Source organism: Gigantopelta aegis, chromosome 4, assembly GCF_016097555.1.
Source record: "Gigantopelta aegis isolate Gae_Host chromosome 4, Gae_host_genome, whole genome shotgun sequence".
In the NCBI taxonomy this organism is placed as follows: Eukaryota; Metazoa; Mollusca; class Gastropoda; order Neomphalida; family Peltospiridae; genus Gigantopelta; species Gigantopelta aegis.
The window spans coordinates 117,794,695-117,812,704 of NC_054702.1; the positions used below are offsets into that span (position 1 = coordinate 117,794,695).

An 18,010-nucleotide genomic window follows, 5' to 3' on the forward strand; every position below is an offset into this window, starting at 1 on the left:
TGACTTAATGACTTAAAGACTATAAGTTAATGCTTCAGAGGCATCGGACGATCACAGCAAATGGGTTGGCCAGTGATATTTTTATTTTATGACTTAAAGACTATAAGTTAATGCTTCAGAGGCATCGGACGATCACAGCAAATGGGTTGGCCAGTGATATTTTTATTTTATGACTTAAAGACTATAAGTTAATGCTTCAGAGGCATCGGACGATCACAGCAAATGGGTTGGCCAGTGATATTTTTATTTTATGACTTAAAGACTATAAGTTTATACTTCAGAGGCATCGGACGATCACAGCAAATGGGTTGGCCAGTGATATTTTTATTTTATTTTTAACGGTTGGGGAATGCATTATCTTCAGACTTGGTGGGGTGGGGGTGGGGAGAGCAGTGTCCCCCTTCTTCTAATGTCTATGTACAGCGAAAGATACATGTGAGTTTATGTTTGACTGATGTTGGAATCCATTATTTATTATCAGATAAGACATGGAAGGCTCGTATTGGATGTGCAGGAAATCGACCAGAGGACTGGTTGGAATATATCTCCCAACTGAAATTGGACCCTAACACTAAACCAGGCACAGTATTCTCGGCATATTGTGAAGCAATAGAGGTAAACACTCAACCAGGCACAATGTTCTCCACATACTGTGAGACACTAGAGGTAAACACTAAACAGGGCACAGTGTTCTCAGCATACTGTGAGACAGTAGAGGTAAACACTCAACCAGGCACAATGTTCTCCACATACTGTGAGACACTAGAGGTAAACACTCAACCAGGCACAATGTTCTCCACATACTGTGAGACAGTAGAGGTAAACACTAAACAGGGGACAGTGTTCTCCACTTACTGTGAGACAGTAGAGGTAAACACTAAACAGGGGACAGTGTTCTCCTCATACTGTGAGACAGTAGAGGTAAACACTAAACAGGGGACAGTGTTCTCCTCATACTGAGAGACTGTAGAGGTAAACACTAAACCAGGCACAATGTTCTTCACATACTGAGAGACAGTAGAGGTAAACACTAAACCAGGCACAATGTTCTCCACATACTGAGAGACAGTAGAGGTAAACACTAAACCAGGCACAATGTTCTCCACATACTGAGAGACAGTAGAGGTAAACACTAAACCAGGCACAGTGTTCTCCACTTACTGTGAGACAGTAGAGGTAAACACTAAACAGGGGACAGTGTTCTCCTCATACTGTGAGACAGTAGAGGTAAACACTAAACCAGGCACAGTGTTCTCCACATACTGTGCGACAGTAGAGGTAAACACTAAACCAGGCACAGTGTTCTCCACTTACTGTGAGACAGTAGAGGTAAACACTAAACCAGGCACAATGTTCTCCACATACTGTGCGACAGTAGAGGTAAACACTAAACCAGGCACAGTGTTCTCCACTTACTGTGCGACAGTAGAGGTAAACACTAAACAGGGGACAGTGTTCTCCTCATACTGTGAGACAGTAGAGGTAAACACTAAACCAGGCACAGTGTTCTCCACATACTGTGAGACAGTAGAGGTAAACACTAAACAGGGGACAGTGTTCTCCTCATACTGTGAGACAGTAGAGGTAAACACTAAACCAGGCACAGTGTTCTCCACATACTGTGAGACAGTAGAGGTAAACACTAAACAGGGGACAGTGTTTTCCACATATTGTGAGACAGTAGAGGTAAACACTAAACGGGACAGTGTTCTCATACTGAGAGACAGTAGAGGTAAACACTAAACAGGGGACAGTGTTCTCATACTGAGAGACAGTAGAGGTAAACACTAAACCAGGCACAATGTTCTTCACATACTGTGAGACAGTAGAGGTAAACACTAAACAGGGGACAGTGTTCTCCACTTACTGTGAGACAGTAGAGGTAAACACTAAACAGGGGACAGTGTTCTCATACTGAGAGACAGTAGAGGTAAACACTAAACAGGGGACAGTGTTCTCCACATACTGTGAGACAGTAGAGGTAAACACTAAACAGGGGACAGTGTTCTCCACTTACTGTGAGACAGTAGAGGCAAACACTAAACAGGGGACAGTGTTCTCATACTGAGAGACCGTAGAGGTAAACACTAAACAGGGGACAGTGTTCTCCACATACTGTGAGACAGTAGAGGTAAACACTAAACAGGGGACAGTGTTCTTCACATACTGTGAGACAGTAGAGGTAAACACTAAACAGGGGACAGTGTTCTCATACTGAGAGACAGTAGAGGTAAACACTAAACAGGGGACAGTGTTCTCATACTGAGAGACAGTAGAGGTAAACACTAAACAGGGGACAGTGTTCTCCACTTACTGTGAGACAGTAGAGGTAAACACTAAACAGGGGACAGTGTTCTCCACATACTGTGAGACAGTAGAGGTAAACACTAAACAGGGGACAGTGTTCTCCACTTACTGTGAGACAGTAGAGGTAAACACTAAACAGGGGACAGTGTTCTCATACTGAGAGACAGTAGAGGTAAACACTAAACAGGGGACAGTGTTCTCCACATACTGTGCGACAGTAGAGGTAAACACTAAACAGGGGACAGTGTTCTCCACATACTGTGAGACAGTAGAGGTAAACACTAAACAGGGGACAGTGTTCTCCACATACTGTGAGACAGTAGAGGTAAACACTAAACAGGGGACAGTGTTCTCATACTGAGAGACAGTAGAGGTAAACACTAAACAGGGGACAGTGTTTTCCACATATTGTGAGACAGTAGAGGTAAACACTAAACGGGACAGTGTTCTCATACTGAGAGACAGTAGAGGTAAACACTAAACAGGGGACAGTGTTCTCATACTGAGAGACAGTAGAGGTAAACACTAAACCAGGCACAATGTTCTTCACATACTGTGAGACAGTAGAGGTAAACACTAAACAGGGGACAGTGTTCTCCACTTACTGTGAGACAGTAGAGGTAAACACTAAACAGGGGACAGTGTTCTCATACTGAGAGACAGTAGAGGTAAACACTAAACAGGGGACAGTGTTCTCCACATACTGAGAGACCGTAGAGGTAAACACTAAACAGGGGACAGTGTTCTCCACATACTGAGAGACCGTAGAGGTAAACACTAAACAGGGGACAGTGTTCTCCACATACTGTGAGACAGTAGAGGTAAACACTAAACAGGGGACAGTGTTCTTCACATACTGTGAGACAGTAGAGGTAAACACTAAACAGGGGACAGTGTTCTCATACTGAGAGACAGTAGAGGTAAACACTAAACAGGGGACAGTGTTCTCATACTGAGAGACAGTAGAGGTAAACACTAAACAGGGGACAGTGTTCTCCACTTACTGTGAGACAGTAGAGGTAAACACTAAACAGGGGACAGTGTTCTCCACATACTGTGAGACAGTAGAGGTAAACACTAAACAGGGGACAGTGTTCTCCACTTACTGTGAGACAGTAGAGGTAAACACTAAACAGGGGACAGTGTTCTCATACTGAGAGACAGTAGAGGTAAACACTAAACAGGGGACAGTGTTCTCCACATACTGTGCGACAGTAGAGGTAAACACTAAACAGGGGACAGTGTTCTCCACATACTGTGAGACAGTAGAGGTAAACACTAAACAGGGGACAGTGTTCTCCACATACTGTGAGACAGTAGAGGTAAACACTAAACAGGGGACAGTGTTCTCATACTGAGAGACAGTAGAGGTAAACACTAAACAGGGGACAGTGTTCTCATACTGAGAGACAGTAGAGGTAAACACTAAACCAGGCACAGTGTTCTCCACATACTGTGAGACAGTAGAGGTAAACACTAAACAGGGGACAGTGTTCTCCACATACTGTGAGACAGTAGAGGTAAACACTAAACAGGGGACAGTGTTCTCATACTGAGAGACAGTAGAGGTAAACACTAAACAGGGGACAGTGTTCTCCTCATACTGTGCGACAGTAGAGGTAAACACTAAACCAGGCACAGTGTTCTCCACATACTGTGAGACAGTAGAGGTAAACACTAAACAGGGGACAGTGTTCTCCACATACTGTGCGACAGTAGAGGTAAACACTAAACCAGGCACAATGTTCTTCACATACTGTGAGACAGTAGAGGTAAACACTAAACAGGGGACAGTGTTCTCATACTGAGAGACAGTAGAGGTAAACACTAAACAGGGGACAGTGTTCTCCACATACTGTGAGACAGTAGAGGTAAACACTAAACAGGGGACAGTGTTCTCCTCATACTGTGAGACAGTAGAGGTAAACACTAAACAGGGGACAGTGTTCTCCACATACTGTGAGACAGTAGAGGTAAACACTAAACAGGGGACAGTGTTCTCCACTTACTGTGAGACAGTAGAGGTAAACACTAAACGGGACAGTGTTCTCCTCATACTGTGAGACAGTAGAGGTAAACACTAAACAGGGGATAGTGTTCTCCACTTACTGTGAGACAGTAGAGGTAAACACCAAACGGGACAGTGTTCTCCTCATACTGTGAGACAGTAGAGGTAAACACCAAACAGGGGACAGTGTTCTCCACTTACTGTGAGACAGTAGAGGTAAACACCAAACGGGGGACAGTGTTCTCCACTTACTGTGAGACAGTAGAGGTAAACACTAAACAGGGGACAGTGTTCTCATACTGAGAGACCGTAGAGGTAAACACTAAACAGGGGACAGTGTTCTCCACATACTGTGAGACGGTAGAGGTAAACACTAAACAGGGGACAGTGTTCTTCACATACTGTGAGACAGTAGAGGTAAACACTAAACAGGGGACAGTGTTCTCATACTGAGAGACAGTAGAGGTAAACACTAAACAGGGGACAGTGTTCTCATACTGAGAGACAGTAGAGGTAAACACTAAACAGGGGACAGTGTTCTCCTCATACTGAGAGACAGTAGAGGTAAACACTAAACCAGGCACAATGTTCTCCACATACTGAGAGACAGTAGAGGTAAACACTAAACCAGGCACAATGTTCTCCACATACTGAGAGACAGTAGAGGTAAACACTAAACCAGGCACAGTGTTCTCCACTTACTGTGAGACAGTAGAGGTAAACACTAAACAGGGGACAGTGTTCTCCTCATACTGTGAGACAGTAGAGGTAAACACTTAACCAGGCACAGTGTTCTCCACATACTGTGCGACAGTAGAGGTAAACACTAAACCAGGCACAGTGTTCTCCACTTACTGTGAGACAGTAGAGGTAAACACTAAACCAGGCACAATGTTCTCTACATACTGTGCGACAGTAGAGGTAAACACTAAACCAGGCACAGTGTTCTCCTCATACTGTGAGACAGTAGAGGTAAACACCAAACAGGGGACAGTGTTCTCCACTTACTGTGAGACAGTAGAGGTAAACACTAAACAGGGGACAGTGTTCTCCACATACTGTGAGACAGTAGAGGTAAACTCTAAACAGGGGACAGTGTTCTCCACATACTGTGAGACAGTAGAGGTAAACACTAAACGGGACAGTGTTCTCCACTTACTGTGAGACAGTAGAGGTAAACACTAAACAGGGGACAGTGTTCTCCACTTACTGTGAGACAGTAGAGGTAAACTCTAAACAGGGGACAGTGTTCTCCACATACTGTGAGACAGTAGAGGTAAACACCAAACAGGGGACAGTGTTCTCCACTTACTGTGAGACAGTAGAGGTAAACAGGGGACAGTGTTCTCCTCATACTGTGAGACAGTAGAGGTAAACACCAAACAGGGGACAGTGTTCTCCACTTACTGTGAGACAGTAGAGGTAAACACCAAACAGGGGACAGTGTTTTCATACTGAGAGACAGTAGAGGTAAACACTAAACGGGACAGTGTTCTCCTCATACTGTGAGACAGTAGAGGTAAACACTAAACAGGGGACAGTGTTCTCCTCATACTGAGAGACAGTAGAGGTTAAACATCATTCCACTAAAAGTGGTCTGCTTGTGTATGTTGCAAAACTGAATATTGGATGTGGGTTATGGTTGGGGTGTCTAATGAAATTAGTTATGTAAGAAAAGTAGTCACATATTTGTATGTTTGTACCTTGTGAAATCTCTGTTGTATCTATAACACATGCAAACACACGTTAGAGTCTCACGTTACCATGTACCTTGTGAAATCTCTTTTGTATCTATAACACATGCAAACACACGCTAGAGTCTCACGTAACCATGTAACTTGTGAAATCTCTGTTGTATCTATAACACATGCAAACACATGCTAGAGTCTCACGTAACCATGTAACTTGTGAAATCTCTGTTGTATCTATAACACATGCAAACACATGCTAGAGTCTCACGTAACCATGTAACTTGTGAAATCTCTGATGTATCTATAACACATGCAAACACACGCTAGAGTCTCACGTAACTATGTAACTTGTGAAATCTCTGATGTATCTATAACACATGCAAACACACGCTAGAGTCTCACGTAACCATGTAACTTGTGAAATCTCTGATGTATCTATAACACATCCAAACACACGCTAGAGTCTCACGTAACCATGTAACTTGTGAAATCTCTGTTGTAACTATAACACATGCAAACACACGCTAGAGTCTCACGTAACCATGTAACTTGTGAAATCTCTGATGTATCTATAACACATGCAAACACACGCTAGAGTCTCACGTAACCATGGAACTTGTAAAATCTCTGATGTATCTATAACACATCCAAACACACGCTAGAGTCTCACGTAACCATGTAACTTGTGAAATCTCTGTTGTAACTATAACACATGCAAACACACGCTAGAGTCTCACGTAACCATGTAACTTGTGAAATCTCTGTTGTAACTATAACACATGCAAACACACACTAGAGTCTCACATAGCCATGTAACTTGTGAAATCTCTGATGTACCTATAACACATGCAAACACACGCGAGAGTGTCACGTAACCATGTAATTTGTGAAATCTCTGATGTATCTATAACACATGCAAACACGTGCTAGAGTCTCACGTAACCATGTAACTTGTGAAATCTCTGTTGTATCTATAACACATGCTAGAGTCTCACGTTACCATGTACCTTGTGAAATCTCTGTTGTATCTATAACACATGCAAACACACGCTAGAGTCTCACGTAACCATGTAACTTGTAAAATCTCTGTTGTATCTATAACACATGCAAACACAATCGAGAGTCTCACGTAACCATGTAACTTGTAAAATCTCTGTTGTATCTATAACACATGCAAACACACGCTAGAGTCTCACGAACCATGTAACTTGTGAAATCTCTGTTGTATCTATAACACATGCAAACACATGCTAGAGTCTGACGTAACCATGTAACTTGTGAAATGTCTGTTGTATCTATAACACATGCAAACACAGGCGAGAGTCTGACGTAACCATGTACCTTGTGAAATCTCTGATGTATCTATAACACATGCAAACACACGCTAGAGTCTCACGTAACCATGTTTATTACCTACGAGGTACAGCATAACGAGGGTCATATTTATCGTATGATTTCCCTCGTATGTCATAACTAAATCGTATGTCCTGACATTGTCGTTTAACGATTGGCTGTTGTATGAGTACATTTCTTTCTGATTGGCTGACATGACATTCCACAGATACTACTGTCTTCATTAATACATTTTTATTTCGAGTGTAAGCTGATCACATGCCGTAATGACAAATACATGTTTTTAATTAATTTAATAAAACATGAATTGATTTTTTATGATAACTTGTATTATATTACGATGTAGTTGTGACACATCAAACACTTAATTATGAATATAACGTTCACAACTGTTAGAAATCTATACTAAGGTTGACGAGTCACTTTTCGCACCCTTGTTTTGGCTTCATACATAATGAATGTAGCATATCTTACCGTAATTTCACTTGAAAGCCATATTTAGTAAAAGGTACAATGTTTTAATCACAAGATTTTCTTCAAACACATTCAGGTGTGTTAATAATGTTGAAAAAAAAAAAAATTCAATAGCAATTTTGCACTGGAATTTTTCCAGCATTCTTAAAACGGAAACGTCATGTACCCAATTTATACTTATTGTAAGGAGAAGCAAAGTGACGTCATTGGAATACTGATGTCATTCAAATTCAAAACTAATTATTTCAATTACTGTGTATTTGTTTGCTTTTTAGTATACACATGTTTTGCAATTTACAGCTGTTGATACATGTGTACTTTTTACTTATGGGCATATAAATATGACGTGACTTTAGAACAGGTTGTGATTTGGTTATCAAGACATCAATGAACAAATATTACTCCGCCATTAAAGAAACGTTAGTTTGTAAACAATGACTGGAATGTTCATTTAGCAAGACAGTTCTACGGTAATAAACAGAATATTACATTCGTGTCCATGACAGACGATGTTTACGACACTTGTGCCTAAATTATCGCATTTCCCTCGCTCTCTCTCCATGTAACTTGTGAAATCTCTGTTGTATCTATAACACATGCAAACACCTGCTAGAGTCTCACGTAACTTGTGAAATCTCTGATGTATCTATAAACATGCAAACACACGTGAGAGTCTCATGTTACCATGTAACTTGTGTCTGCATTTAAGAAATCTCATGAGACAGGAAACATATATGTTTCTTCACTATTATGTGTTTTTTCTTTTTCTTCAGGCAATTGATGACCGGAAACATATGGAAAACATACACATGGTTCGGCTGTTTCTCCAGTACATGGAGTGGAAGGTGTACGTTGGAAATACTGGTTTAAATGTATATTTTGTTGCTAATTAATCTGGCAGGACTGGTGTGAGAACCAGATGTGTTTACACACTATGTTGATGTGTGGATAGTGGCACGAAACTGGGTATTCCACCCATGAACTAAACAGCACTCCACATTATTTATTAGTAGTATGTAAACACATCATGTTGATGTGTGGATAGTGTCACGGAACTGGGCATTCCACCCTCAAAATAAACAGCACTCCACATTTTTATTAGTAGTATTTTGTTTTTACATTTTGTTTAGAAAATCTTGATTTTTGATATTTCTGGTCGATTGAAAATTGATTAGCAACTACTACTGTTTAATGTTTTAAAATTGTGTAGTGATATCTGAAAGTTGCATAAGGAACTGCGACGCGATACTGAACAAAATGTTCGGAGATGTACACACACCATGTTGATAAGTGGACAGTGTCACAGAACTCAGTATTCAAAGCAGTCAGCAAAATTTATTAGTAGGTTATGTTATATTGTTTTCATAACCTATTGGGTGTAACAACTTAATTTTTATAGTTTCAACAAGAAGGCAAAATAGGTTACTGTATGAATGTATGTACATGTTAATTACAGTGTCACTCACTGACACTTCGATAATGCTCTCTTCCATTCAGCATGTCCACAATTGGAATGGATCATACTAAACACTGATGTTAATAGTAGGACTAAAATGATGATAGTCAATACTATAAAATTTAATGTAATTAGAAACATCTGTTATTTTTTTTTTAATGTGAAGCTATTGCTTACAGGAAATACCATCGCTTGAAATAACTAATACTTAAATTGCAAGTATTCAAATTGGTTACATGAAAACCAGTGTTCGAAATAAGCACATGTCTGTTTGTCCTGACAAGTGAAAATCTGATCGGACAAGCAAAATGTACCTCAGTGGTTGTCCAATGGACAAGTGAAAATCTGATTGGACAAGCAAAATGTACCTCAGTGGTTGTCCAATGGACAAGTGAAAATCTGATTGGACAAGCAAAATGTACCTCAGTGGTTGTCCAATGGACAAGTGAAAATCTGATTGGACAAGCAAAATGTACCTCAGTGGTTGTCCAATGGACAAGTGAAAATCTGATTGGACAAGCAAAATGTACCTCAGTGGTTGTCCAATGGACAAGTGAAAATCTGATTGGACAAGCAACATGTACCTCAGTGGTTGTCCAATGGACAAGTGAAAATCTGATTGGACAAGCAAAATGTACCTCAGTGGTTGTCCAATGGACAAGTGAAAATCTGATCGGACAAGCAAAATGTACCTCAGTGGTTGTCCAATGGACAAGTGAAAATCTGATCGGACAAGCAAAATGTACCTCAGTGGTTGTCCAATGGACAAGTTAAAATGTTCAGTGCAGTTTCATTTTGATTCTAATTCTGACTTGAATAATAAAAACTAATTCTTTGCACTTGAATAAAACTTATTTGGACAAGTGAAAGTACTGGCAGACAAGTATATTTCTAGATATATTTGTCTGGTGGACTAGTGAAAATTTCTGCTTATTTCTATCACTGAAAACCAATATTGGACCTGATCAATCATTTGTGACTTATGTGAAAGGCTTAGCATTTAATATTTATTCTTTATATTACCATAAATATTTTTATATTTGGGGAGGGGTCAGTATTTACATTATCAATATTTTCTTTTAGAAAAAAGTGTCCAGATGAAGTGGAAGCAATGTTAAAATATGCCAGATCTACGTTCAGAAATTTTGTCATTGTTCACATTGAAGGAGCAGAATTTGAACTGCGGCAAGGTAATTAAAATGTAAAAATGTCTCTTTCTGCACCTCTTACAGTGTAGTGAACAGTTGTTCAGGTTATAGGTCGGTTAAGGTCATTGGAAATTGTGAGAATGGATGTCCGTTTGCACAGGCAAATAAAGAGGATTGGTCCTTGCTCTATTAAATTATTTTCTAAGAATTTTGACAGAAATAAATAAATAAATAATAACTCGTGTGAAAACCTATGAGACTTAAAAAGCTTACCTAAGTTAAAGGAGACCGGACACCAAAAGACATGTAGTGTGTAATGGATTAAGCTAGCATCAAAGACCGCATTACTCTAACGCCCGGCTCGCTGCGAGGCACCGGTCAGCTGCATGTCTTAGGTTTGGGGTAAAAACAGAAGTGGGCGGGATTATGCATAGATCTGAACGAAAGCGAGGCAATACGTCATCGATGAGAGTTACCAAGCAATACCGGTACACGTGTTGATTCTTTGGTTGTGCCTTTTAGTCGTCTTTTTTTTTTCTTTCTTTTTTTTTTGTCTCCAGGTTTTTCGAAATTTAATTTACAAGATAATTAGTGTTATTATATACTGTCGACGTAATTATATGATGGTTAACTGCGCAGTGTTTAACTGCAACAGTAACAGCAATGCATCCCAAGAAACGGGCAACACCATGGGTTCGATTTCCAAAAAACCCAACCTTGTTTTAAAACATGGACACATTATTGTCGTCGAACGGGCTTTACACCAACTAAATACAGCAGGTTATGGTACATTTACAATGTGAAAATTAAAACAAGTATGTACTTAAGATATACATTAAATAAAGGTATTGCAATTTGTTCACATACGAATATTTAAACTTCACATTTATTTACCTATAATTACCAAATTAATTTTTACCGACTGCCCATAACTATTCCATACTAACGTCTCTTGATCTAGTTGGTTTGTTAACCTCATAACAAAACACCTTCAAAACGTTAATTATTACGTTAGTTAACAATGTTTATTGTCAGTTCAGTATATTGTCAGTTCAGTATGTTGTCATTAAAATTAAAATGCTAACACTTTGGCAGGAACAACATATGTACTGTGGCCAGAAGGAATGATGGTTAATTAGTTTTAAAGCTAATGTCGATTATTAAAGCATAATAAAATTGTACTTTTCAATGCTTTCTGTATATCATATTAAAAATACTCTACACCAAATCATTATTTTAACACCTACCCTGGGTTTCTGCCAGAGGGTGCGGAGGGTAAACTTACATGTATGTACTAAAAAATCTCAGAAATTAATGTATATATATATAATGTTTTATTTTTTTCGATAGATTATAGTAACATAATTGCTGTTTAACATTTATAAAATTGCATGAAATAAAATGTTCAGTAAAAAAAACATTTCAAACCTATAACCACCCAATATACTCCTTTGAATATATTTAGTTTTTACAGGCCCGTAGGAACGACTGGGGGGGGGGGGGGGGGGGGGGGGGGGGGGGGACACTGACAGACCGGGTATAAACTCTACATCAGATTTCGGTTACAATGGCAAAAATTAATGTGATAAAGAAAAGCCTACGGGCCTGTTTTATTACGTACCCTCAACTTATTTTCTGGCAGAAAACCTGGTACCTTTGGCAGAGGTTGAAACAATTGGTCGTCTAATTTTCGACTGTTGCCATAAAATAATATAATTAATCACTTTTGGCATCTAACAATTTAAAGCAAAATTAACAATAGTTACCACATGGAATAAGCATCATATATTATTTTATTGTACCTGTAATATATTTTCATCAGGATTTCCTTCTTCCTCCATGAATGATTAAAGAAAATAACACTGGATATATTGTAATTATTTTTATTTTATTCCAATATATAACAAATGTGGAGCAAACTACCTGAAACAGTTGGTTTGAAATCATGATTACAAAATCCTAAAGATAAAAGGAACTGGTTCCTAACCTCACCCTCTAAATATTATCTACATTTGTATAGGCCTGTAGGAACAATATTTGAAGTGGGGGTGGGGTGGGGGGGAATACAGTCTCTAGTGAGGGAAACAAACTAGATTTTTATCTTTATATCATCTTTATTTATGCAAAGTAGTGAAAACTTAAAACATACATTTTCATCCTAGAGTGTGTGATGGAGAACACGCCCCTAGGCCCGCCCCTCCCCAGTTCCTACGGGTCTGTTGTATTTTATATTAATAAATGCAAAGACTACATAATAATAATGTCGATAAGACATTAGTTGTAAAGTGATTGTCAGTATGTGGCAACAGTATAATATTTTCCAACATTTCTGTGTTTCTGTACCCGGCTGTGGACAGTTTCGGCAGACTGCTAACACATTTTCTTAATAATAAAAAATACACGGTTTAACCAAACACATTAAAACTTGGAGGGTAACTACATGTAGTTAAGAGAACAAAGTTTTTTGTTAAATTATTATATCTTGCTTTGGTGAGGAGGGGACGCTTTTTGCAAATTTGCGAAATCGGCCTATGGAATATCCACTGACGTGTCATATTTACATCTATGCTGAACAAGATTTGTGATGAAATATTATTAAATTGTGTGTGCTTTTCTTCTAATTAGGTCCATTTGCTTCAGTTTACATTAAAAATGTCATAAAAAATTATGTTTTAAAAAATGCTTGTATGCTAGTCTATGACCATGTGGCGTCTTCGTCGGCAGTTGATTCATCCGAATTTTCGTCTAAGACAACATTTCCAGGATTAGGGACAAAGTCTGATAAGTGGTTCAAACTGATACGGTTGGATGCCATTAGCACAAGCTGGACACAATTCTTCGCCACTCGAATCGCTAAATTCGTCCATGTTGCTTGGTAGTTTCTTCGGTTTTACTCTCATCGATGACGTCACGGGTTTAGCTCATCAATTGTCGACAGTTTCTGGCAAACATTGGAGATCGGCCGAAACACCCCCCCCCCCCCCCCCCCCCCCCCCCCCCAACCAAGACTGGCAAGCTTAACTTAGTCAATAAGGGGAGCGTGGTAGTTGCGTGTTGTGGTTTATGACGACAAACAATTCATTACGCCGTATATATGATTTGGTGTCCGGTCTCCTTTAACCAATTGTGTTAACAGTCTCCACTAAATACCACATTATTAGCCTTTTGTTTAGTTGTTACACATAATAAAAGTTAATCTGTACTTGAACTATGAAAACATTTACTTATTTATTGTCTGCGCAACCAATGACTGAACCAAGTCATTTGGCATTAAAATAATGTGTGATGGGATCCGAATGGTGATTACATTTTCTGTGATTACTGTTTCGTCTTTTGTCTTGAACTGCAGATTTGATTAGTCATGACATGATTTTTACTTTCTGTCATTTGTTTATTCTGATGTTCGGTATATTAATTATTTTGTCTTTGCTCATATAAGGTGAGGTATGGAGCTAGTTTTATGACAGTGATGACACTGTTTATATTTACATCATGTGATATATACTGTACAATCTTTGCAATTGTTTATTTAATACCAGAGTAAATTGTTTACTAATATACTTAATATACTTATTATTTGAATACAAAAGGTCATCATAAGTATTCTAGTTTGTTGTCCTGTGAAAATGGCCATGTAGTTAGCATTCATCATGATACACAAGTTGTAGGTTTGTATCATATCTACTTTTCAGGTTTTAGTCCGGGATATAGAATGTACTAAACATGATATAGTAAAATGAGTGTTTGTTTTATTGTTTACAAAGTGCTGTATATGAGTATCTGAATGGTAATTAAAATTGTTTTTCTAGGTGAAATGAAGAAAGCAGAACGGATTTTGGAAAAGTCTAAACAAATCAAACCTCGGCCATACAACATGCTTTTGGTTGCCATGAGAAACATGGCTGAAGGACAAGTGCAACTTCTAACTCAAGACCAGAAGGAGGAGTGTTTGAGTGTACAATGTATGTCTATAACTCGAGATCAGAAGGAGTGTTTGAGTGTACAATGTATGTCTATAACTCGAGATCAGAAGGAGGAGTGTTTGAGTATGTTTATAACTAGAGATCAGAAGGAGTGTTTGAGTACAGTGTATGGCTATATCTAGAGATCAGAACGACTGTTTGAGTGTACAATGTATGTCTATAACTAGAGATCAGAAGGAGTGTGAGTGTACAATGTATGTATGTAACTAGAGAACAGAAGGACTGTTTGAGTGCACAATGTATGTCTATAACTCGAGATCAAAAGGAGAAGTGGTTGAGTATATTTATAACTAGAGATCAGGAGTGTTCGAGTGTACAATGTATGTCTAATACTAAAGATCAGAAGGACTGTTTGAGTGTACAATGTGTATATAACTAGAGATCAGGAGTGTTTGAGTGTGCAATGTATGTCTATAACTAGAGAACAGAAGGAGGAGTGTTTGAGTATGTTTATAACTAGAGATCAGGAGTGTTTGAGTGTACAATGTATGTCTATAACTAGATATCAGAAGGAGTGTTTGAGTGTACAATGTATGTCTATAACTAGAGATTAGGAGTGTTTGAGTGTAAAATGTATGTACATAACTAAGAGATGAGAAGGAGTGTATGAGTGTACAATGTATGTCTATATCTATAGATCAGGAGGAGTGTATGAGTGTACAATGTATGTCTATAGCTAGAGATCAGAAGGAGGAGTGTTTGAGTGTACAATGTATGTCTATAACTAGAGATCAGAAGGAGGAGTGTATGAGTGTACAATGTATGTCTATAACTAGAGACCAGGAGGAGTGTTTGAGTGTACAATGTATGTCTATAACTAGAGATCAGGAGTGTTTGAGTGTACAATGTATGTAGATAATTAGAGATCAGGAGTGTTTGAGTGTACAATGTATGTCTATAACTAGAGATCAAAAGGAGTGTTTGAGTGTACAATGTATGTCTATACTAGAGATCAAAAAGGAGTGTTTGAGTGTACAATGTATGTCTATACTAGAGATCAAAAAGGAGTGTTTGAGTGTACAATGTATGTCTATAACTCAAGACCAGAAGGAGCAGTGTTTGAGTGTACAATGTATGTCTATAACTAGAGATCAGAAGGAGTGTTTGAGTGTACAATGTATGTCTATACTAGAGATCAAAAAGGAGTGTTTGAGTGTACAATGTATATCTATAACTCGAGATCAGGAGCGTTTGAGTGTACAATGTATGTCTATAACTAGAGACCAGAAGAAGGAGTGTTTGCATGTAAAATGTATGTCTATAACTAGAGACCAGAAGGAGTGTTTGCAAGTAAAATGTATGTCTATAACTCGAGACCAGAAGGAAGAGTGTTTGAGTGTACAATGTATATCTATAACTAGAGATCAGGAGTGTTTGAGTGTACAATGTATGTGTATAACTCAAGACCAGAAGGAGCAGTGTTTGAGTGTACAATGTATGTCTATAACTCAAGACCAGAAGGAGCAGTGTTTGAGTGTACAATGTATGTCTATAACTAGAGATCAGAAGGAGTGTTTGAGTGTGCAGTGTATGTCTATAACTCGAGACCAGAAGGAGTGTTTGCATGTAAAATGTATGTCTATAACTCGAGACCAGAAGGAGTGTTTGATTGTAAAATGTATGTCTATAACTAGAGACCAGAAGGAGTGTTTGCATGGAAAATGTATGTCTATAACTAGAGACCAGAAGGAGTGTTTGCAAGTAAAATGTATGTCTATAACTCGAGACCAGAAGGAAGAGTGTTTGAGTGTACAATGTATGTCTATAACTAGAGAACAGAAGGAGTGTTTGAGTGTACAATGTATATCTATAACTCGAGATCAGGAGCGTTTGAGTGTACAATGTATGTCTATAACTAGAGATCAAAAGGAGTGTTTGAGTGTACAATGTATGTCTATACTAGAGATCAAAAAGGAGTGTTTGAGTGTACAATGTATGTCTATACTAGAGATCAAAAAGGAGTGTTTGAGTGTACAATGTATGTCTATAACTCAAGACCAGAAGGAGCAGTGTTTGAGTGTGCAATGTATGTCTATAACTAGAGATCAGAAGGAGTGTTTGAGTGTACAATGTATGTCTATAACTCGAGACCAGAAGGAGTGTTTCCATGTAAAATGTATGTCTATAACTCGAGACCAGAAGAAGGAGTGTTTGCGTGTAAAATGTATGTCTATAACTAGAGATCAGAAAAAGTGTTGAGTGTACAATGTATGTCTATAACTCGAGACCAGAAGGAGTGTTTGATTGTAAAATGTTTCTATAACTAGAGACCAGAAGGAGTGTTTGCATGTAAAATGTATGTCTATAACTAGAGACCAGAAGGAGTGTTTGCAAGTAAAATGTATGTCTATAACTCGAGACCAGAAGGAAGAGTGTTTGAGTGTACAATGTATGTCTATAACTAGAGAACAGAAGGAGTGTTTGAGTGTACAATGTATATCTATAACTAGAGATCAGGAGCGTTTGACTGTACAATGTATGTCTATAACTAGAGATCAAAAGGAGTGTTTGAGTGTACAATGTATGTCTATACTAGAGATCAAAAAGGAGTGTTTGAGTGTACAATGTATGTCTATACTAGAGATCAAAAAGGAGTGTTTGAGTGCACAATGTATGTCTATAACTCGAGATCAAAAGGAGAAGTGGTTGAGTATATTTATAACTAGAGATCAGGAGTGTTCGAGTGTACAATGTATGTCTAATACTAAAGATCAGAAGGACTGTTTGAGTGTACAATGTGTATATAACTAGAGATCAGGAGTGTTTGAGTGTACAATGTATGTCTATAACGAGAACAGAAGGAGGAGTGTTTGAGTATGTTTATAACTAGAGATTAGGAGTGTTTGAGTGTAAAATGTATGTATATAACTAAGAAATCAGAAGGAGTGTATGAGTGTACAATGTATGTCTATAACTAGAGATCAGAAGGAGGAGTGTATGAGTACAATGTATGTCTATAACTAGAGATCAGGAGGAGTGTTTAAGTGTACAATGTATGTCTATAACAAGATCAGAAGGAGGAGTATTTGAGTGTACAATGTATGTAGATAACTAGAGATCAGGACTGTTTGAGTGTACAAAGTGTGTATATAACTCGAGATCAGGAGCATTTGAGTGTACAATGTATATCTATAACTAGAGATCAGGAGTGTTTCAGTGTACAATGTATGTCTATAACTTAAGACCAGAAGGATGAGAATTTGAGTGTACAATGTATGTCTATAACTAGAGAACAGAAGGAGTGTTTGAGTGTACAATGTGTATATAACTAGAGATCAGGAGTGTTTGAGTGTACAATGTATGTCTATAACGAGAACAGAAGGAGGAGTGTTTGAGTATGTTTATAACTAGAGATTAGGAGTGTTTGAGTGTAAAATGTATGTATATAGCTAAGAAATCAGAAGGAGTGTATGAGTGTACAATGTATGTCTATAACTAGAGATCAGAAGGAGGAGTGTATGAGTACAATGTATGTCTATAACTAGAGATCAGGAGGAGTGTTTAAGTGTACAATGTATGTCTATAACAAGATCAGAAGGAGGAGTATTTGAGTGTACAATGTATGTAGATAACTAGAGATCAGGACTGTT

The 18,010-nt window shown here is 38.4% G+C and overlaps 1 protein-coding gene across 1 annotated transcript in view; it reads left to right on the forward strand.

Moving 5' to 3' along the window:
- Positions 1-18,010, forward strand: part of LOC121371902 (dual specificity protein kinase TTK-like) — a 99,519-nt gene that overhangs the window by 3,359 nt on the left and 78,150 nt on the right. The window contains exons 3-6 of the mRNA XM_041498133.1: positions 482-615; positions 8,607-8,680; positions 10,373-10,479; positions 14,247-14,399. Of these exons, the coding sequence (XP_041354067.1) occupies positions 482-615; positions 8,607-8,680; positions 10,373-10,479; positions 14,247-14,399 (468 nt within the window). The remainder of the gene's footprint in view (positions 1-481; positions 616-8,606; positions 8,681-10,372; positions 10,480-14,246; positions 14,400-18,010) is intronic.